Here is a 21,222-nt window from a genome sequence, read left to right as displayed (position 1 = left end):
TACTTTTATCCAAAAAGGAAAAAATATAAAGTAATGACATCAGAATCTCAGTCAATATTACATGCAGAAAGTGACAGGATCTGCAAAAGATCTACAATTGTTCTCTGCAATATTTTCCTTACTGCATTGATAATTCATGAACTATCGACTTCAACGATTCCATTTACACCGACGGTAGATTAACACAGCCCGATCCAACAACTAAAATTGAGGCTGGTGAAACGCCAAGCCCGTGGAACCCATCCAAACCATTTAAATTCCAGTGGACACTAACCAGACTGAAAACGATAGGACAGGATAACTGGATAAGATAGGCCAGTGGAAACCCCTCCGCGTATCTACCCCATCAACAAGGCTGAAAGAGAAAGGAAAAAAGGAATTTGATCCCTACGAGACCCTGCGTAAGTCTGCACAGAGGATATCTGCTTATTTAGATATATAAGACGGGAATTAAACGGGTATACACGACTAGATAAAAGAAGTGCTTACACTATACAATCTATTCTATTTCAATTAACAATGTGATTGACAGAAAAATGGCAACCTAAGTTTAATGTGAAATATTCAAAAATGCCGGGTTAGTCACCGCCACGTAAAGCCGTACTAAAAATACCCCACGCCCAGCCACGAACTAAACCCGAAGCAGCAGGAATTTACAGGGCAACGCCAAGTAGAACGCGTAGTGCTGTCGCATGTGAGACGACGATAAATATGCGCCGGTGCCTGTCTTCATTCTTTTCTTTGAATATTTGTCGTCGCTTTATATTAAACACTCCTTTCTATCAAACGGCGCGCAACTCGTATCCTAACTTTCGTTAAGCTCATCGCAACAACCATGGCGCCTTACTACATGGTCCTCGACCAACGGGCCGTCGATCACCATATAATGAAGCGCGATCTGAGCGTTACACACGCCCAGGCAGTAACATTAGGCGTGATGGCAGCGTATGTGGTTGTTATCGCGCTGCTTTGGAATTTGCCGTATGTGCGGTGGTCGTTGTGGCCGTTTAAGGTAATAACCAACCCCCTCACCCACTCTTTGCCTACCCTGAAATCATGAATGCTAACAAAGGATAGATGCTAGTAATCGCCTTCCATGAATTCGGCCACGCCATAACAGCCTGCTGCACCGGCGGGCGCGTGAAATCCATCTCCCTTGACCCGCACGAAGGCGGCGTCACGCACATGCAGGGAGGAATGAGCGCCGTGACATTACCTGCTGGATACCTCGGGTCGTCGATTATCGGCTCGCTGTTGATTTTTGCCGGGTTCGATATCGTCGCGAGTAAAGTCGCCAGTATTGTTCTGGGAGTGTGCTTTTTGCTCACGCTTTGGTGGGCACGGAGGGATTGGTTGACTATTATTACTATTTTGCTGGCGGTGGGGTTGCTGGTCGCTTGTTGGTTTATTGCGCATGGGGAGGCGTTGAAGTGGGTTGTGGTATGTTCCCTTTCTTCTTTTTGTTTTGTTCATTGTATGAGGACGGTGTGCTGACATGCGGGATATAGCTGTTTATTGGGGTTATGTCTGCACTTTATAGTGTCTGGGATATTGTGAGTTCTCTTATATCTTTCCTTGTCATCTTTGATGTGGTATGATGGCGGTGATGTGCTAACTGTAAGTATAGTGTGACGACCTTATCCTTCGCAAAGTCAACACCTCCGATGCTAGCCAGTTCGCTAAGAGATACGGAGGATCCTCGCAATGCTGGGGTGTTATCTGGTCGTTTATTTCCCTTGCGTTCATTGCAATCGCTATCATTGCTGCGATTGCTGCGTTCCGTGAGTCGTTCAGCGAGCAGGAGAAGGATTCGCAGCATTTCATCCCGACTCGGTGATCGACTGATTGATTTACGTTTTCTAATGAGGTATGAAACGTGCAGTCATGATGGGTGATTGGTCTGAGGTTGAGGATTGGGGTTTTCGGCTAATGTGATACCACTTTGTTTTTGTTTTGATCGTCTGCTGGCAGATAAAATGTATTAAGATTGAAGTAACTCCGGACCAATGCTAGGATTGTTCGTGCCCATGACTAACCCAATCTACCGTAGCGTATCAGTTAAGGCGGGTTTCCGAAAACGGCGTTCTGGCGTCGCTACGGAGGGCTGCAACAACAACTCTGCCTATCCGTTTGCAACATACCATTAGACCGGTGCAACCAATCATTGTCTATCCACGATTTTGTTGGCATTGGTTGACTCAGAAGGAATCATCATCTTCTTCTTCCACTGGATCCCGCTTCAAACGGATCTTCACCGTCTCTGTCCCCTCTGGAAGGTCCAGACTATTGTCATCGCGATCGAAGTAAAGCCTCCAAAGACCCTTCACAGCCTTATCATCATCCAGTCCCAGATCCTTAGCCTCTTGCTCCTTCCGCGCATCGTCTGGCAATCGCACTGCCAGCCATCGCTCATTCCCCTCCAAGGTGACATATTCTTCGTCTTCCGTCCAATCGAACGGACCGCACACGTTCTCCTCGCTATCCTTTCTGTTTCCATAGCTTAATTGCTTTGTGTCCTTGTCCAGATACACCCACCGCGCGAGAGGCGGTTCTTCCGGGCTCATCGAGATAAGGCCGGCCGAGTTATCTTGTCCAAAAGCTGGGTGCGTGTAGAATTGTCCAGTGAAAGGGGCCATGCTAGGACTTGGTTGTTTGACAATGTAGATCTAACACATTTAGCAACCTGTCATGCGAAAATCCCCGCAATTGTATGTCATACGAACCTTATAGTCCTTGTCCAGATACACTTTAGCATTGTGGACCTGCTGTCTCTGAGTCGGCGAACCCGTGGTTTCCTCGCAAGTGGCTATCAGATGACATCGTCGTGATCGTGACTCGGCTCTGCGGCTTTCCTCCTGATCTCGAGCGCCCTTCGTAGCTTCATTTAGCCCTATGATGGTGGGCACTAACGTTGACATCATGACAAGTGAGAATACCATACTGGGCAGCTTAGCTTGTGGCGGTTTGCTGGTTGTTAGAATATAGACGTAAAGCTTTTATGAAAGGATCATAGACTCTGAGTAGGAACATGGTCTAGTTCGGCTGCAACTTTCATATATTCTCGGGCACCCCGGTGAGGCCCGTCTGCGGAACTACCCATTGCATTCCATCGCCTCGGTAGTGCCGATACGACGTTGGATGACATCTTGGATGCCGCTTGTGCAACAAAGTTAGAGTGTATGTGAGTTGCAATTTCGCCGGATGCGGAAGACTTCTTGCTGGAACCGGCATCATGCGGATATCAGATCGGTAGATGGATTTTTAAGCTCACCGGTGTCCATTACATCCCACCATGTAATGCGGCGAACCTAATCGTGGATAAAAGGGTCCTCCCGTAACTCTCGGAACATGGGCGACAAAGGTTCAGAAGACATTGCCATGTAAGTGTGGAAGGTTCATGTCAAGTTAGCTCTCCCCTTAGCTCCCACTGTCAAGATCGCTCGTGTCATAAGACGTTTGGCTAACATATATTCGCAACCTTGAAGCGAACAACCACCTGGAACGTCAAGCAGCCCAACAGAAAGCTTGCCTGCCTCTCCCAAACCACCAAAACTCAACAAGCAACGGAAGTGGAAGAAGCTTTCAAGTCCGCCATCAGAAAGTGTAAATTCACCACAGGGAGACCAACAAAGACTTGGAAAGAGCCCACAGGCGCAAGGGCTCCCTAAGGAATCGAACCCACCCACGAAGCCAAAAGTAGCCCCAGCCGATCAAGGGGGTGATAATATTAATTCTCAAGAGCAACCGCAAGATCCAGGATCAAAGATGCCCGACCCAGTAGGAGACGTCGGTAACGCGACAAAGGCCGTTGGCGACCAGGGCCTCGGCGACAAAGCCGGCGACGTCAAGAACACCGTCAAGGAGATTACCACTGGTGGTATGAACATGAAAATTGACGATCCGGACTTGCAGTGGGAGACTCCGGAGAAGAGCGGCAGCTTGCAGATTAGAATTCGACTTAATTTGCGTGCGAAAGTGCAGCTTAACCTCGATGCCAGAGTTAAGGGTGAGGTTGTTATTGGGCTCTTGTAACCCTTCGGGTTGGTTTCCATGCTATTGAAACAAACTCTAGCCTCACCACGCACATAATACATTATATAGTAAAATTATGATCATTGACTTACTGCTCCGTGGGTCCACCATGTTATTTTTAGACGATCCATAAATGATGTATCTCAGGGTTGTGGCTGGCAAGAGCCCACAACAGAATTTCTGTAGGCCTGTCGGTTTCTGGAAGACTATAGCACGGTGGCCGAAGTATCAAGCGCCAAGTCCCAGTATCCAAGCTGGCTGAAGAAGCTTTCAATATTGAGGTCATTATCAATTCCAGAGGGAAACGGAATCGGTGTGCTGGTTGGCATCTGCTGTACTGCAGTATCTAAGATTGCTGGTTCGCCGTTTGTTGGGTCGATTATCTCGTCTAGGATACGGGACAGAATCCCATGTGCCCGTCTGCAAGTTTCACAGTTCACTTCTCTTCGATTGATGCTCCTTTGAAGGTTCGAGATAAACACGGCCAGGTTTTGTATGACCTCGGCTCGAGGAACCACATTGATATGGGGGTTCGGAGTGTTGAATGAAGGGTGCAGGTGCTTCAGTAAGTCCACTGCCAGGATACTGGCTCCTGGTAACCCGTAATAGAGCATCTGGAACAGACTCAGTTATGTGTAGAACAAGAGTAAATATAAGCACCTACGGGCCAGGATATATCTCGCTGCATGTTGGAGACCTGATCAGAGAGCGACACTACCTGCAATACTGTGTTCAACAGTGACCTTGAGATCCTGTACAGATGCTCTCGCGTCCATTCCGTCGTCTCATTCAGGAGTTTTCGATGCAATAAGAAGCAGGTGTATTTTTGATCCATGTAAGTAGTCATCACAACATACCGCTGAGGAGGAGGTATGTGCTGAGACCCTGTGACTTCGTCAAATTTGAGTTCTGGTGGAATCTGGTCCCACACAACTTCCTGTCGGGCCAGTATATCCCTGTCGAGTTGTAATTAGTGACCTAGAACGTTCCCGAGATCAGAGGGTATTCACTTTGCCAGAGCCTCACTGCCACTCGAGAAACGCGTCCCTAGACATAGACCAAGTATTTCCTCCCGAAACTGGCTGATAATCAGCTTCATCCGCCTCCAGGTCGCACCACGGAACTGACGATCCATATTCCAGCCGTTCGCATCGACATTGCACAATACCTCATCTAGTTCCTCTCCGTCTAGCAGAAGTACCTCATCGTCAATATCAGCGGGCATGGTATTGGCGCAGTAAGATCCCGAAATTCTGGGTGGGCGGCCAAGGAAAGTACTGATTGTTTTGTCCATTGAATATATCTGAGCTGCGTATCTCCTTCTCAATTCAACTTGATAGAAAGGATATGTTGCTTCAAGTCTAGAATCCTCCTGGTGAAGCCCAAGGGCGAAGAACATGCTTGAAACATCGCCCATGCAGCGCCATAATTGGAAGCCTATACAATCAGCCTGGACTTTCAGTGATACAGTATCGTGTCAGTCGGGAGCACTTACTCATGTCACCGTAGACCAGGTTCTTCAAGCAGGCATTCCCATAAAGTAACCATAGGGCCTGGGGGCTAACACAATTGCAATTGTTGCAAACCGCCGTACAATAATCGACGCCTTCAGCGAGACGATGAATGAAATCCAGCTTCTGGTCAGATTGTGAGGTTGCCGAAGGTTTGGTTCGTTTATTGACATCGTATTTAAGTGATACACCAAGAATGGCAAGGACAAAGCCAATAATTTCCCATCTGATATTGGGCCCAGTGAACAAGGTATGGTAGGCCTTCGCCGGCACAGTGGTAAAGGCATCCAAAGGCTTGGCAGTGTTTGCGAACAGAGTCACGACAAGTTGCCTCAGACGATTACCCCTTGACCTTTGCATCGTTTCCTGTATAGATTCGATACAAGCTTTGATAAAAGGATGCGGTACCATGCACGTATAGGAAAGCTCGAGGTATTTGCAAATACTGTCTGCAAATCCTGGAAACTCAAACAGCAAATTCAACACTTTAGTGCCCTCCGATATCTGTTTCTCTGAATACTTATCCTGATGGTGTAGATGGTCTGCACTAGAAGAAAGCTCCTGAGCAGGAAGCTGCCCCAGATAGCGATCAACAACATTCTGGTCATCACTGATAATTGCCGGGAAGGCTGTCGAGCCGAAGAACTGAGTTTCTGCGCAAGGAACGGTTCTAGTTGTCGATGACGAGGATATGCTCTCCCTTAGTGGGTTAACACGAGTAGGCACGGAACCCAGGCCCGAGGAGCCCAAGGACCGCCTTTTCGACCGTCCAGATTGGAGCCTATCGCGCGGTTTGGTCATTGGAGCAGGATGATAGACACAGTTATTTTCTTTCTGACGAACGACACATCTGTCGCACACGGGGGTTTTGTGGTCGCAGCGGATCTTTGATATTCGACAAGGCTCGCACGAGCAAGGCTTTCCATTGCGTCTAGTTGAAATTGAACGCCGAGAAGTCATAACGAATACTTAGCTCAAATTGCCATAAATCCTCGAAAGACGAGAAGGAACATCGGATTTCACCAGGAATCGAGCAGTAGAAAGAAGGCTGTTTTCCTTTGGACTGGAGATGATGATGCCAAGCTGTATCAGTCCAGGAGACGCAAACGCACGAGCACAATAGGCATTGCTCCACAAGTAAGAAACCAGGTAACATCACGGTCGCCAAATACAGTGGTGGATTTCAATTGGTCACATGACGGTACCCCACTAGGCAGATAAGCCTTATTCTCAGGGACAGGCAAACTTTAGCATGAAGGATGCTTCTATTGTAATGAATATCTTCCCTCCTGCGGTTTCTTCTACGTATGAATCGGCGCGTACCAGAGTACTCTGGTGCCAAGCATGAATGGATTTTCGTTCCTGCTCTCAGCCAGTCGATCGTTTATCGTCTCCAGCGGAAGGTGTGGGGGCTACCCACCGTACGCATCCCTCACGCTGGATGGAGGGACATGTACAAACTTAACATAATATTAAGATTAACCAAGACATAAACCCCACAATTCGCTGCTGAAGCCAGACTCGCATTATCAAATTGCATATACATGACCCCTTTCCTCTACTTCGGTCGAAGACTGAAGATACTACTACTATGTAACGGTATTTATTCGGCCGAGGATGTAGCTGGTGCTCACATTTAGTACTGGTTTTTACTCTGCAGACCAAATGAAGCGAGAAAACATCATGCAATGAACTTTAGATAAACGATACGTATACAACAATCCCAAGTGAGATACAGACCTGGGTTTATTCACAGTGGCAGCTGCAGGCTTTTGGGACACATCTCCTGATTTTCAACAACTCAATGCAGCCCTCATCGCAATTTCCAACTTCTTGATAGCGTCATCAGATATCTGATAATGCACTACCAATCGTCCTTCTAAGCGCTCTTTTTCGTGCACCTTGAGCCCTAGCTCTTTTGCTACTTTTTGGAATGCTTTCTTGTCGACATTTCCATCGTTCAGGTTCATCCACATCATGTTTGTCTCTGTGGGTCTTAGCAAAGACCCACCTAGACGTTCCCACATTGTAGAGATATATTTCGCTCTCTCTTGACACCGTTTCAGCTTGCCCCCTAAGAACACTTCCTCGAGTGCAACGCACATCGGCGCCGAAATGATCCCTGTTTGGCGCAGTCCACCACCGAGCAGCTTACGCATCCACCTTGCCCTTGTGATGAATTCTGTGTTTCCTACAATCACAGATCCGATGGGTGCTCCCAGACCCTTGGTGAAGCACAGCGAAACGCTGTCAAAGCAGGCACAAAACTCATTAAGAGCACCTGCACCTGCAGCGACGGCCTCCCAAAGTCTTGCTCCATCGAGATGCATGTGAACCGGTGGGTCTTGGGTCTTAGCCCACATTGAGATATCTCGGACTTCGTCAAGGGGCATAATCGTTCCGAAGAGGGTGTTCTCGAGGCTTATAACGCGAGTGGGGCAGTCATCTATACACGCAGTATTAGAACAAGTAAATCAACACGTCATATCACTCACAGATATCTTTCTTGAAGACAAAGTGCTTCTTGATGTCTCCCAGCGTCAAATGATGGCCATTTGCTGGGATGACACCGTGAATTAGAGCGCCACAAACAGTCGCTGCCCCACCTGCCTCCATGTTCAGGATATGGCTGCGATGGTCTGCAAGGATGGAGTATGGTGGGGTGGTGAGAGCCGTCCGGAGTGCCACCTGGTTGCTCATAGTTCCCGAATAAGTAAGGAGCGCCCTTTCATGGCCTGTCAACTGAGCCATCCACTCCTGGAAATAGTTAGTGGTTGGATCCTCCATCATCTCATCGTCGAGAAGTGTTGTGTTGACGATGGATTCGAGCATGCTCATATTCGGGGAGGTAACGAAATCAGACCGGAAGTCGTATGCGGCTCGACCGGGTGTACTCCAGTTGTTCTGTGGGAGGCCGGTATCATGGACCTCCACTGGGTGTTCGGTCTGACGGACAATAGTCATGGCTGCGTACGGTGGAAATTAATCTCTTGTAAAAGAACCCTCGGAGCTCTTTGGTAATAGTAGTGAGGATCAAAAAGATGTACATCGTCGCTCATTTATTTATGTCGCTGTTGGGCAAAGTACATGTCGGCTTTTTATCTTCGGCACCTGTTTGGAGCTATTTCTTCCCGAAAGCTTCACCACGATCACGTCAGAGCCTTGGGGTCTTTTCTTATGCATGTAATGCATGTAAGAAAAGCGACGCGTCAGAAAAGAAGTAATCCTGCACGTAAGAAACAGCTATGCATGTAAGAAGATATGCGGCGTTGAAGCAGGACTCGGAGTAGCTATTTCGATCTTCCTCCGCTGCAAGGTCATACATGGCGTATCAGGGTTTGATACAATGGCCCAATATGGCTAAGCCGTGGTAAGGCGCCATGCACATGTCCATCAGAGTCCGATGCGATGTGAGCAAGTCACCTTGGCTTCAAGTGAATGTCTGACAGAGTCTGGGGTTTCCGATGTCTCCATGGAGTAATAACTGAATCACACAATCGGAGTAAACAGGGAAAGTCACCAACACCCCCACATTAAGCTCGAGCCAATATCCAGAACACCGAAACTCTAAGGGGGTGGTAAGGCGAGGCCATAGTACAACGGCGAGCGAGAAATTTCGCTCAAAAGAGGGGTAATAGCAGTTGGGACATATATAGGGGTCGCCTGAGCAGTCAATCTTGATGGTGTATGTCACCGTTCGAATCAACGAAAGCTCCGTCCTCTGCCAACTTCACATGTTAAACACAATGTCATCTCATCGGAAGGATAACATCGGCGAACTCATCGAATTCGCTCGCTCTCATTCCCCCTTCTACCAGCGCGTTCTTGAACATGTTCCGGCAGGCGCCAAAAGTGTTACTGACCTTCCTCTCATCGACCCCGACGAATACTGGAGAGCGAACGCGTCCAATCCCAATGGAGTGATGACTCGGCCCCTCATTGATGGCACAGTCATGCGCAGTGGTGGTTCCACTGGCACTCCCAAGCAAGTTGTCATGACCAAACAAGAGCTGTCAACCCATGGCAAAGTCACCGCCAATGCTATGGCTCATGGCTGTGGCTTCCTCCCTGGCGACCGCGTGGCAAACATGTCCTTCCACGGCTCCCTATATGGGAGTTTCATGCTCTTGAATACAGCACTCCTCGAACTTCCTATTCCAATTGTGCACTTGCCTATTAGCGGAAACGAATCAATTGACATGATGGCTCACTACATGAAGACCTTTGAAGCTACTGTTCTCATTGCCAACGTTTCAACCACACGTCGACTGGCGGAATACTTCACTTCCATTAACGAGACTCTTCCCAGTCTTCGGCTGATTTTGTACACGGGCGAGTGCTTTACCAAGGAGCTCCGTCCGGTTTACCGTGCAGCCTTCCCGAACGCCACCATCTACGTCCGCGAATACGGTGGTATCGATTTTGGACACGTGGGCATTCCAGCGCAGCCGTTCAAGAATGAAGATGATGACATTAAGCCCGTCTACAAAGTCTTGGCCCCATTGGTCATCTTTGAAATCTTGGACGAGAATGGCGATCCAATTACTACATCCGGAGTTAAGGGGAACGTGGTGATCACTAGCCTGTTGAAGAGGCAGCAACCTTTGCTTCGCTACCCTGTTGGTGACATTGCTTCTTGGGTTGATTACGATGCGGAAACATTCTACGTCCATGGCCGAGATGCTGTCAGCATAAAGATCGCTACCACCCATCTACCTGTCGCGTATCTCAGAGAATTGATCGTGAGGGTCCTTGGCCAAGGAAAGGCATCAGGAAGCCAGTTCATTGTCCGGCTCCTGAAGGAGACGCACGAACAGGCGCTTGTCTTGAGGATCGTCGCGCCAGAGCCAGAGAACACATCCGACCTAGTGACTGCTTTTGAAGAAATCTTGTGTGAAGAGAGCCCTACCTGGAAGAAGAACAGGAAAGTTAAAAACATCGCCCCGCTGCAGATTGAGTGGATCGAGGGCAAGGATTTGATTACGAATGCCGGCAGCGGGAAGTTACGCGACATTGTTGATGAGCGGTTTTCGAATGGGATATGAAACGTCTACGTACAATTGTCATACTCTGCCAAGAGTGAGGGGGGTTAAACTGCAGCATGACCTAGCGATAACATAGCGAGATATATCGATCAACAACTGTAGTGTTGGCAAAAGTACCCACAAGGAATTCCTCTCTTCAGTATTTCAGAGATTATAGGCTAATACAGGCCAATAACCAGTGTCGCAGACCCTTGTTTTGGACGGGCTAGCACTTACACTTCGAACCTTACCATGTAGGACGGGTCTGAAATGAGAAAGTCCCCGTTGCTTTCCCGGAAGGCCAGATCAAGCAATGGGTGAATCCTTTTAGCCAGTGCTTGTTTACTTTCCTCAGTATGGACCCTTAGTCCACAGTAGCCTAGACACTTGCTACCAAAGGCCACATAACCATTTCCCCATACTCCTACCCCGCTCCTGCCGCTCCGGCCTGGCTCGCATCCTGAATCCTCTTGCCTCTGTTCAATTATCCGGAGAATATCCTGGTTCTTTATTAACTATTTCGCGTGGCCGATCACTACACCAAACTCGGATTATGATGCTACTCTACATATCTGCCTAGCATGGGCAAAGCAAGTGGCAAACTCTCATCCAGATGACCTTCTATTGTGCTCAGCAACCTTATGAGCCCAAGGTTGGATCTCTTTAGATGAGATAAAATGACGCGATTTTAGCGGCGGGTTCAACCGACAAAATCACTATAGCGACGATCCTTTTCTCTGGTGGTGAATAATACGACTGATTCTCTAAGGCGACAACCTCGGACCGGCTGCATCATGCAAGGGTCGTATGAAGCGGAGGAGCAGGGTCATCTTGCCTAGGCACGTGCTGCGGCCAGTCACTGGCGCACTAGGTACGTTTCCCTGCTATGGGAATTATCCGAAATCTAGATTCACAAAGACTGGGCTAATATAGATTTAGTCTAGTCGAACGTCCCTCTGCTGCAATTTGCGCTAACGAAAAGGGTCCTGCTCGGATAGATAGTACTTTGTCACGATCAGCCGGAAGACGGCAAGACTGCCAAGCGGTTGACGCGATTTTCTCAGCAAGGCGCTCAGTCTTGCCCACCATCACCGGAGTAGATACGCAAATAGGTGTACAGAATACTAATTTTGCGGCAGGTGGGGGCTTTTTCCATGCCGCTAATGAGTCCTGACTGTCTAGACCGCGCTAGTATTGGCTGATCTAACGGGGAAAGGGATCTGGGCAACTATCTGGAATGCTCCCCGGTTTTCGAGTCGCGCCAATCAATGCGGCTTTCTCACAGTACTTGAGGAAACGTGCCAAAATTTCTCCCCGGTGTTGCTGGGAGATAAAGATTATCGAGATTCTCATTACGCATCTGCATTTATAACGCTATGCGGCTCCTCATAAAGAGCGCGCTGTTATCACCTCGCATTGGGGCTTACTGATTCATGCTCGTCACTCTTTGAGGGAATGACTACTATAGTCAAGGGAGCATCCCATTCAGGTTTCGGCCAACTCCGAATCCTTACCAATGTTTTCATTATGGGACATCAGTTCACTGATCGCTGTTCTGGAATTAGGGAAGACTTCGGCTCAATCCATGCGGATAGGGTTCTCAGGCCAAATGGTAGTATTGTACATTTTATGGAAGCATATAGACCGTTCAACGTAGATAAAGGCTGACTAGCTTCAGTTAAACTTTCATCGAATGTGTGAGGGCAGAATGTATTCTCTGTTTCAGAGTATGCCACTGACGTTGTAGATGAACACATCCTCTCATTATCCAGCACTCATGGTTTCCACGCCCTCAAAGGATTGGGATCACATTCCCAGCTCTAACAGGATCTACAAATGCCCCAATACGCTAGTATGATTACGCCAAGAAGTGCACATTAAAATACTAGCTTCGTCGAGTATTTCTTTCTTAGTCCTACTGCTTGAGGATGGCTAATATGTAAGCTATATGGAATCATCACGAACGTCAGCAAGGCTGTACTTACCTTTGTTTTCATACAGTCTTCAAGCTCAGTAATAGTATGCGAACTTGACTTCTTTATCATTCTAATCCTACGATGAACTCGTTTATGGGCCAAAATATATTAGAGATCAGAGAACAACCATGTCCATCCCAACGGAAACGAATCCAAAACCGTATGGCTCAGCGGAAATTTCGTGAGTCAACACACTGTATAGCATTCAAGGTTCCCGCTAATGATTTCTTATCTGCATATAGGCGAAAAAGCAAAAGCCCGGAAACAATCACATCCTCCAGACAATCAGACGGGTGGTATTGGCAATGAAAAAAGCCACGACGGACCCTCGAATCTGCCGTCTTCAACAATAGACCCAGAGCCCCACGATAACGGCTATGCATGCTTGACGTCGGATAATCATCTCGGACCTTTGTCTGCATTCACCTGCAGCATGCTAGGCATCCCAGACCAAGATGTACAATACAACCAGAACGCTTTCGAAGGTGCTGCTTTCACACTTCCGAAAAGTATCAAAGATACGCCACATAATTTGCAGACATCAAATGTTGAAGAGCAATTACAGGCTTTCAGGTTCGTACAATTCTCTCCCCAAAAGCGGAATGATAACGGCGGAGACTATCACATCTTTCGATGAGTACCGAATTGCTTACGGTTCCTGAGCCGAGACGTAGGCCTTGTCCTCCTACCGAAGTTGATTTCGGTATCCTACCCGATCCCGAGCTTGCATTCTTCGGAAACGTGCAAGACCAACAGAAAGGGCAACGTCCAGTAGAACGGCATAGGCACAGATCTGCGATTGATAGTTGTGAATGTGACCGTGTACGTATGTCCTCAACTAGTATGTCTAGTATGGGACTAATCAGACTATCAAGGGACTTCTTGAAACACCGAAGCACGCCCACCGAATTGTTCAATATCAAAGAGCCAAGTTATTAGACCAAGTTGAACAGCTTCTCGACAAAGTTGAATCTCTATACGATGTCGGCATCTCTCTTGAAGTTCTGATGGACAACAACCATCTTCGAGATCTTCTTCAGAGAGCGATGGCTGGATTTCGTTCCCAGCGGGATTCGGAAACACACAATCGTGGTGATGAACTTAGTTTAATAAAATAGGAGGTTATACAGTATATGGTTGTTTACAATTGTTAGTTGTACTCAGATTCCGTAGCTAGTGTCTTCAGATGAATAGTTCCTAATGCTCAAAATTCCTTGCCTACACTACGAGGCCCTAAAATTATTCCGAATGTTCGAGCTAGAAGCCTGTCGGCTTTGAAGCAAGAAGTTTGCAGTCTTAAAACTACCTGAAATACCTTACTTCTTTGGCGCCAGAACAAATATTTACCGACTCTGCTGGCTGCAGTATGGGATGCATTACTGAGTATCTATGGTGGATTCCGAACCCAGTCTTCCAAGCATGGCTGGACCTTCCAAAGGCATCATCATCTCTGGTTCTTATTCAATTATCCTTCATCAAAATGTGGACCAAGACCTTAAAGCAAGCGGAACTACTTTCCAAGCAATGACCTGTTCTTAGTGATGCGCTAACTTTGGTGGGGTTCACTCAAGGAATAAATCCAGCCTGATCGGAATAAAATCGTGGTGGTTGAACTCCGAGCATGCACATTTCATTCCGACGGAGTAAATCGCAGCTCGGAGTTCGATATCCACGCACAACCATTGAGTTGCCTCGTCAGATCTCTTATTCTGACTATTAAATTTGGGGATTTAGTCGAATGTGAAATCTTGAAATTTCACTGGAGCAGAAATACCTTGCTCGCGCTAACTTGTTCGATCACCGTTCCTTTCTGTCTTCATTTATCGGCTCCTTGTCGAAGGTTCAGTTTTGAGGTTTCAGAAGAAGAAGTGAGCGCCCAGGAGTCAATAACAATGGGTCAAGATGAAGAAGTCGTCAAGCGGGAAGAGTATACGAGTGATAGCGTTCTCGATGATAAACTTGTAAGTGTGGAAACGCTATGGCCATACTGAAGACATTGTATTGACGACTATAAGGTCACCTGGGATGGACCCGACGATCCAGAGAATCCAAAGAATTGGTCTACTCGTCGCAAGTGGCTAGCAGTCATCTCAATTTCAGGCTTCGTTCTAATGAGTCCGCTTCCAACCACTATTGTCTCTCCGGCAATAGATACCATTGCGGAAGAGCTTAATGTCACAGTGACAGTTCAGAAGCCTATGGTTATGTCTATATTTTTACTTGGCTATGCCATTGGGCCCATGTTTATCAGTCCCATGTCTGAGATTTGGGGGCGAACACGGGTACTCCAGACATTCAACTTTGTGTTTCTGATCTTCAATACTGCATGCGGTGTTGCAAGAAGTATTGAGCAATTACTTGCCTTTAGGTTCTTTGCTGGACTTTTCGGAAGTTGTACTGTTGGTGTAGGTTACCAATGCCCCCATATTAGTTTCTGTGATTCTTAGCTTCAACTATAGATCGGAGCTGGAACTCTCGGAGATTTGTTCAATGCCAAAGATCGTGGTAAAGCCATGGCAATCTACAGCATATTCCCTCTTATGGGACAAGTCCTGGGCCCCATTGCGGGTGGGTTCTTAACAATGCGCACATCCTGGCGTTGGGCATTCTATGCGACTTCTATCATAGACGGCTGCGTCCAGCTCTTCGGTCTTCTCTTCCTCGACGAGTCATACACGCCAGTTCTTCTACGCAGGAAAAGAGATCGCCTCACAAAAGCAGGAGCCACAGGCCTCTACACAGAACACGACTTTCCCAGTGACTCCAAACTTGACATGATGCGAACAATCATGATCCGCCCCATCAAACTCCTCTCAACACAACCAATAGTGCAAGTCATGGCATTATATCAAGGCTACCTCTACGGTAATATCTACATTCTCTATTCTTCCATCGCCATCCTCTGGACAACCCGCTACCACGAGAAACTAGACATAGCATCACTCCACTACCTCGCACTGGGCCTAGGAACAGCCTTCGCAGCAGAAGTAGCAACCCACATTAATGACCGCATATTTCGAATTATGACTAAACGGAACGGCGGCAAAGGCCTGCCTGAGTTCCGCATACCCATTATGATACCGGCCACCGTTATCCTGTCCATTGGTCTGTTCTGGTATGGGTGGAGTGCGGAAGCCCGTATGTTCTGGCTGATGCCTGATATCGGAATCGCACTATTTGCGGCTGCGGCGTACATCTGCACGGTCTCGAATAACATCTATGTCGTGGATACGTACGGCCGATACTCTGCTAGTGCGCTTGCTGCGACGTCAATGCTCAGATGTCTGGCGGGATTTGTGTTTCCATTGTTTTCTCCATATGCGTGGGTTTCTTCTCTTCCCTGCGAGTAGAGCGGCATTGCTGACAATGACATAGATATGAACGGATAGGGTATGGTTGGACTTCAAGCATACTGGGTATCATTGCACTGTGCATTGGTTTGACGGGAGTTATATTCATCTGGAAGTTTGGGCATGTATTAAGGAAGAAGAGCCCTTACTGTGCTAGTCGTGATGTTGATGATTGTTGATAGAAGAGGGGCCGACGCTTCCCGCACCGACTGCAGGTAGATTTTACGATACATCAACCCACGTAATCATTCACTTCGCTATATCCCTAACTAGTAGACGTTTAGAAAGTGCTTCTTCGGCTTTTTAGAGCTGAGTAGCAAGGACGTAGAGCCAGAAGCCCACGAATCGAATAAAAAATATGCGTGCCGCGGAGGCCACACTCCCTAAATCCGCATTTCCGGGTACATGAAACAAACACCGTGTCTTCGGCCCTCTTCTTAATTTTGCCGCGTCCCACTCAGCTCATCTTGAGAGCGATCATACCTTTTTACATTCGCTACCATGCTCCAGTAGACACATGAAATCAACATCATTAACACCTAGCTGTTATCAAAACACCCGGTCATGGCAGATTCCGAAACAGCCGGACTGGTCACAGACACCCCCTCGTCCACACAAGGACAAGTCCTACCAAAAACTCCATCTTGCGTTATATGTCACCTAGTGGTTCATGTGGTACGTTGAGGACAATGTTCCATGGGAAGCATTGATACATATGCTGTCTGAACTGCAGTATCGCGTGCATGAGGAGAAAACGAGGAACGCTTGGTACATCATTAATCGCATATATAGCCGACACCATCGGGAGAGTATCGCTCAACAGAAGACGGCATTTTCTACCGCCATTCAAGACCTCATTTGAAAGCCTGGTAAGCGCATAATGAGGAGCGAGCGCTCCGCAATGCGTCTTCGCTCCCTTGTCCTGATATAAGTTTTTAAATATTGGAGGCAAGAGACGGGAACGTATGCAAATTCCCAGATGACTCTGGGCCTAGCTAATAGACACCTAATAGGCCAGGATCGCTTGGAAGGTCAGACTACTGACCATACTCCCTGGAATGGACCTGAACTGCACGGTCTCGATGAACACAATTCCATTGATTCTACTACAATGGTTTGGAGTCAATGGGGCAGCCTCTTGGAACAATTTCAACATGAGTCTATTAAAGAAGCGTTCTAGTCAGATGATAATGAGTGGAGAACTCGCTTGACGTGTGCCGAAGTTATACCTGAGACTTCATGCCTATCACTGCACTAGGCAATAGCCTCGCCTGTCAAATGTGACTGGCAGCTCCCAACCTCAGCATACGCCAACATCTTGATTCTTCTGCAGCAGGAACTGCAGTCTCCATCGAATCAGCTTCCTGGGTCCAGCCCAAGCACCATTCTGGCGGTGCCGATACCGCCAGCTATACAACAAACTCTCCAATGGAAAACTCTAATGAACAAAACAACTAGTTCTTCCAACTACCCGATCCGCTGCTTGCGTCTCACCCAAACCTCCTTCTCATCGTTCTCCCCATCCTTCGGGGCAGGCAGGTCCCGCAACTGTACCTCCCAAACCTTAAGCTTGTAATTCCCGCGATCAGCCTGTCCAGAAAAGAGATCAAACGACCAATCGTGCTTAGGGCATGTTATACCCGCACTCAGGGTGATTCCAAAATCCTCAATGTCAAACAGACTTCCCTGCGACAGTGGAAACGAGGAATGCGGACATTGCTATACCCGATCAGCTTTCCACACCAATTTCCATGCCAATAATGGCTACTTAGATAAGACATTTCACTTACATGATCAATAGCATGCATCTTCCCCTTATACTTGAACACAAGAACCTGATCCTTCAAATCCTCCAGCGGACCATCAATCTCCGCTTCCACAGGGGCGGAACTTGAGCCTGGTGTGGGTGTCTTCGGAATCGTAAAAGCCTTGCATTGCGATGTCACCCGACAATCGCCATTGTTTTCTGGAGAGTCTACATCAGGGAAGTCGGAGGTGAGCCCGATGCGCTGCCAGCCGCCTTTTCCTCCGCTTGTTTGGGATCGGGAGAAGAAGGTGAACATGGTTGGCTGGTTTGGGGCTTAGTGTGGAATATATTGCATGGAAGGAAGGGGGAATTTGATGTGCTGCATGGATTGGATCGGATCGGATATCGTGGAGAAAACGGCTAATGTTGTTCCCGCTTGGGTTTGTGTGGGGCGGGAACTTTCTATCGGGGTTGGTTGGTTGGTGAGTCGGATATATTCGGATATACGAGTTATGCTGAATATGGGGCACTACGAGAGGGTGTATGCGATTGGTATTAGAGCTGTTGGATTAACTTATCCAGTATATTGAATTATAAAATTTCTTTCCAGCAGCCATTGAGTATTATTATGCCATGAGAGCATGTACTAATACGCGTACTAGCGATGATAAATTCCTATCCCGAGTGCAACGACGACGTAAATATATCTTGCACAAAAGTCTCTTATGTACTACCAGCTCCCATAGCATCCCAACAATTCCCAAGCCTATACTAGATGCATGACTAGCTACTAGATTTGCCAACCCAATCGAAAAGAAAAATGAACTGAAAGCCCACACTGAGCTCAAACAACCCAACACTATCTGGCCCAGAGATACCGGGGGAGGAGGACTCGAACCCGCGAAGAGATGGTCCTGCTTTTTCCAAAATCTCATAGCATAAGCCCTTTTTAAACGCTTGATTTTATATTCCATGGTTAGTATTTCCACTGCTCTGCTCGCATGGAACGCCTGCACGCTGGCCTGTGCCTAGAAAGCGGGCTAGAGGGCAGGGCTCCCCCGGATGATGGAAACTACATCCGAATTTGCAGGCCTCGGACGTCTCCGGGACGGTCTAGTAACGCCTAGCAGCGTTCAATGAAAGTAGGCTTATATATATCCAGGACTTACAACGCGGTGAGCACGAAGTTTCTTGTCATCTCGGCCACGCGGTTTGGGTCTTCACCCGCCCCAGCGACTGCAACAACGGCTGAGTCGCCAGCCCAGATGCTAGCCTGCAAATCAGACATAGCAGAAAAGAAAAGATTGTAAGGGGGAGGGGGGTGAGCTCTTGAACGAAGTTATCGAAGAGTGAAAGCAAAACAACCTGAGTCTTCGCAAGGCCATGCTACCCACAGCACCATGGCTACATGCACCCATATCTACACCAGTGTGTGCGCAGCAATTAGGTTGGGCCATCAATGCGTCGGCCCAATTATTCCATCTGAGTAGCCCATTTAGACTTGATATAAGTGATCATCTGTAGTGTATAAAAACGGAATGCTTTCAAAGCAAACACAAGTGTTCCCTCGAGATGGGCTGGTGGCATGGGTTATAGGAGCGACAGATGTGGCTAAAATAAATGGCTGAATCCTGGACTGAGGCGAGACAACCTGATAATGTTCCACTTCAGGCGTTGGTCGTTAACCGGGCCAGTAATTGGTTTTTCTCACCCTTCTGTTATTCCATCTTAGAATCTTATATGGAGTGTTTGTCGATCGGAGAATGGGCACTAAACCAATAAACGTGGACGTGCCCTGGCTCTTTGGTTGCGGATGCTAAGCACTCAAGATATTACCGCGACTGATACGGTGTTAATTCTCAACTGATATAAGTAGCTGAGGCTAGTAAGCCGTTTAGCAGGATACGCTATTGACAAGTTAACTCTGTATCTGTAGGTGCAATACTCCTGCTAAGATGGGTAGCTTAGATTTGGAATTGTATGTTCGCGGTAGGTGACAGATGATGAAGATGAAGCAGTGGGTCTTTGGTTATCGTCCTGTTCTGTGTTGGCGAGGAGAATGACGCCTGAATATAGGGAAGAAAGCGCATGTGGGATATGTAAAAGTCCGTCGTCTTCTCCATATACTCCATGCGGAATGTACATCGTTGTAGCGGGTTTAATCTTATCCTCGATGAGAATCTGGATTCCTCCTCGACCAAATTGCTTGAATGCTAGTAGTTCTTGTTTGCAGTTCTCAAGCAATGCATGCAGAATAGATAAGTAGTATACCCTCTCCAGAACGTGCAGATTTATGGGGAGACTTCTTCCCACATACCTCTTCCACGTCTTCTCCAATGTCGACACGATAAGGACCGTATCGTTTCATTGCCATCAGGTTAGGCAATGTCGTTTCATGCCTGGTATCTGGATAGTCTGCCCATCTATTATTATCGAGATACACGTTTATACGAATCAAATTCATCCTGAACCTTCTGTGAGGCGTGGCCTTCGTATTGGTAATGTCGAGATTCACGCCGTCGTGAGATTTGTATAGTATAAGCTCCCGCGACCCCGAGGACAGCACAGACAGTCAATGGGAGGAGGCAGGATTGGTGATGCTTTTGGCACATCTCAGCGCGATCTGCCCTATATTGAAGTGGCTTAAGATCCTTGTTGTCTCTCCGGGTAGCATGTTCCTGAGTTCGTGTACCCGGAATAGGCCCGTTGCATCATTCATTCACGATTCTGTTCGCACGGTATATGGTCGCATTGCTCTTAGGTTGAGCCAGTTCAGCGAACGCCTTCACGCCGTGTGAAAAGTTGGACTTCGTTGACTGTTTTTGGTGTCGCCTGATCAATTCCGGCTTTAGTGGCCATCTATTGATCCTCAGTTTTTATCTTGCTCTATTCGATGTCTCGTAGAAGTCGCGCGTTCCTCCCTGAAGCCGCATTCCACAAGTCTCGCGCTTCGTCTTTGAAAGATTCCATCGCTTCTGGTGTGTCCAGAATGGTTCGTGCCGCTATGGCACACACCCCGGCAACTGTGACAAATTTTGCCGGTTCATTACCAGATACACTGGCACATATTCCTCTCCAGTCTGCCCTTGTTCATGGCATTGCAACGACAACACAATAAAGCCATTCGCTGCTGAGCACAGCCGTTGGTACTGTAATGCCTCTTCGCCACCCTACAGACAGCCGGGAGAAGCTGGACCGAGCAGGGGAATCCGTTCTCGCTTTAAAATGGTGCCACGGGACATAGAGACGATATTCTGCCGAAGTTGCTTATAGGCTCCATTTCACATCAATGTTGTTGATCTTGTATGTGACTGTGGTCTAAACGTTCTAGTTCCGCCCCGGGGGCCTTGACTGAGTCTATCACGGGCCCCTTCACCGAAATATCTACCGTTGTCAAGTCACAGCCCTAGAACATGAGCAAGATCATCGCGCTGCCAAATTGCTGGACCATCTGCTTGGCCCACCTCGCCACGACGCTGGTCGGACGAGTCATTGTGTTTCTTCTCTCTTTGGGCTGGCTGTTTCTGAGGTGTTGTTGGGATTCTGCGACTTGTTGACTGGACCAGGTATATTCATCGTAAG

The 21,222-nt window shown here is 47.7% G+C and overlaps 12 protein-coding genes across 12 annotated transcripts; 6 read left to right on the top strand and 6 right to left on the bottom strand.

The window, feature by feature from the left end:
* Positions 1–835: 835 nt before the first annotated feature.
* On the top strand, positions 836–1,837 carry An02g13130 (uncharacterized protein; the record flags this gene model as incomplete). Its single annotated transcript, XM_001400407.3, has 4 exons — positions 836–1,012; positions 1,078–1,440; positions 1,509–1,553; positions 1,628–1,837. The coding sequence occupies 4 exons, from the start codon at positions 836–838 to the stop codon at positions 1,835–1,837; spliced, it is 795 nt and encodes a 264-aa protein (XP_001400444.1).
* Positions 1,838–2,198: 361 nt separating this feature from the next.
* On the bottom strand, positions 2,199–2,918 carry An02g13120 (uncharacterized protein; the record flags this gene model as incomplete). Its single annotated transcript, XM_001400406.3, has 2 exons — positions 2,199–2,666; positions 2,724–2,918. 2 exons carry the CDS (start codon positions 2,916–2,918, stop codon positions 2,199–2,201), a joined length of 663 nt encoding a protein of 220 aa, XP_001400443.3.
* Positions 2,919–3,348: 430 nt separating this feature from the next.
* Positions 3,349–4,032, top strand: An02g13110 (uncharacterized protein; the record flags this gene model as incomplete). The annotated part of the gene is made up of 2 exons (XM_059746733.1): positions 3,349–3,380; positions 3,513–4,032. 2 exons carry the CDS (start codon positions 3,349–3,351, stop codon positions 4,030–4,032), a joined length of 552 nt encoding a protein of 183 aa, XP_059600127.1.
* Positions 4,033–4,238: 206 nt separating this feature from the next.
* On the bottom strand, positions 4,239–6,344 carry An02g13100 (uncharacterized protein; the record flags this gene model as incomplete). The annotated part of the gene is made up of 4 exons (XM_059746732.1): positions 4,239–4,646; positions 4,697–4,988; positions 5,043–5,487; positions 5,528–6,344. 4 exons carry the CDS (start codon positions 6,342–6,344, stop codon positions 4,239–4,241), a joined length of 1,962 nt encoding a protein of 653 aa, XP_059600126.1.
* Positions 6,345–7,336: 992 nt separating this feature from the next.
* An02g13090 (uncharacterized protein) lies at positions 7,337–8,507 on the bottom strand (the record flags this gene model as incomplete). Its single annotated transcript, XM_001400403.1, has 2 exons — positions 7,337–7,989; positions 8,039–8,507. The coding sequence occupies 2 exons, from the start codon at positions 8,505–8,507 to the stop codon at positions 7,337–7,339; spliced, it is 1,122 nt and encodes a 373-aa protein (XP_001400440.1).
* A 782-nt stretch (positions 8,508–9,289) lies between these two features.
* An02g13080 (uncharacterized protein) lies at positions 9,290–10,588 on the top strand (the record flags this gene model as incomplete). The annotated part of the gene is made up of 1 exon (XM_001400402.1): positions 9,290–10,588. The coding sequence occupies one exon, from the start codon at positions 9,290–9,292 to the stop codon at positions 10,586–10,588; it is 1,299 nt and encodes a 432-aa protein (XP_001400439.1).
* An 18-nt stretch (positions 10,589–10,606) lies between these two features.
* Positions 10,607–11,656, bottom strand: An02g13070 (hypothetical protein; the record flags this gene model as incomplete). Its single annotated transcript, XM_059746731.1, has 6 exons — positions 10,607–10,684; positions 10,819–11,043; positions 11,136–11,205; positions 11,250–11,354; positions 11,411–11,448; positions 11,573–11,656. The coding sequence occupies 6 exons, from the start codon at positions 11,654–11,656 to the stop codon at positions 10,607–10,609; spliced, it is 600 nt and encodes a 199-aa protein (XP_059600125.1).
* Positions 11,657–12,671: 1,015 nt separating this feature from the next.
* On the top strand, positions 12,672–13,661 carry An02g13060 (uncharacterized protein; the record flags this gene model as incomplete). Its single annotated transcript, XM_059746730.1, has 4 exons — positions 12,672–12,724; positions 12,754–13,116; positions 13,218–13,365; positions 13,410–13,661. 4 exons carry the CDS (start codon positions 12,672–12,674, stop codon positions 13,659–13,661), a joined length of 816 nt encoding a protein of 271 aa, XP_059600124.1.
* A 774-nt stretch (positions 13,662–14,435) lies between these two features.
* Positions 14,436–16,072, top strand: An02g13050 (uncharacterized protein; the record flags this gene model as incomplete). Its single annotated transcript, XM_001400399.1, has 4 exons — positions 14,436–14,504; positions 14,559–14,948; positions 15,003–15,865; positions 15,919–16,072. The coding sequence occupies 4 exons, from the start codon at positions 14,436–14,438 to the stop codon at positions 16,070–16,072; spliced, it is 1,476 nt and encodes a 491-aa protein (XP_001400436.1).
* Positions 16,073–17,167: 1,095 nt separating this feature from the next.
* Positions 17,168–17,956, bottom strand: An02g13040 (uncharacterized protein; the record flags this gene model as incomplete). The annotated part of the gene is made up of 3 exons (XM_001400398.3): positions 17,168–17,302; positions 17,388–17,612; positions 17,684–17,956. 3 exons carry the CDS (start codon positions 17,954–17,956, stop codon positions 17,168–17,170), a joined length of 633 nt encoding a protein of 210 aa, XP_001400435.3.
* A 1,084-nt stretch (positions 17,957–19,040) lies between these two features.
* An02g13030 (uncharacterized protein) lies at positions 19,041–19,268 on the top strand (the record flags this gene model as incomplete). Its single annotated transcript, XM_059746729.1, has 2 exons — positions 19,041–19,068; positions 19,165–19,268. The coding sequence occupies 2 exons, from the start codon at positions 19,041–19,043 to the stop codon at positions 19,266–19,268; spliced, it is 132 nt and encodes a 43-aa protein (XP_059600123.1).
* Positions 19,269–19,590: 322 nt separating this feature from the next.
* Positions 19,591–20,104, bottom strand: An02g13020 (hypothetical protein; the record flags this gene model as incomplete). The annotated part of the gene is made up of 2 exons (XM_059746728.1): positions 19,591–19,845; positions 19,958–20,104. The coding sequence occupies 2 exons, from the start codon at positions 20,102–20,104 to the stop codon at positions 19,591–19,593; spliced, it is 402 nt and encodes a 133-aa protein (XP_059600122.1).
* Positions 20,105–21,222: the final 1,118 nt, after the last annotated feature.

This window comes from Aspergillus niger (genome assembly GCF_000002855.4).
Source record: "Aspergillus niger supercontig An02".
Classification (NCBI taxonomy): domain Eukaryota; kingdom Fungi; phylum Ascomycota; class Eurotiomycetes; order Eurotiales; family Aspergillaceae; genus Aspergillus; species Aspergillus niger.
This window is presented reverse-complemented; position numbering and strand designations above follow the sequence as displayed.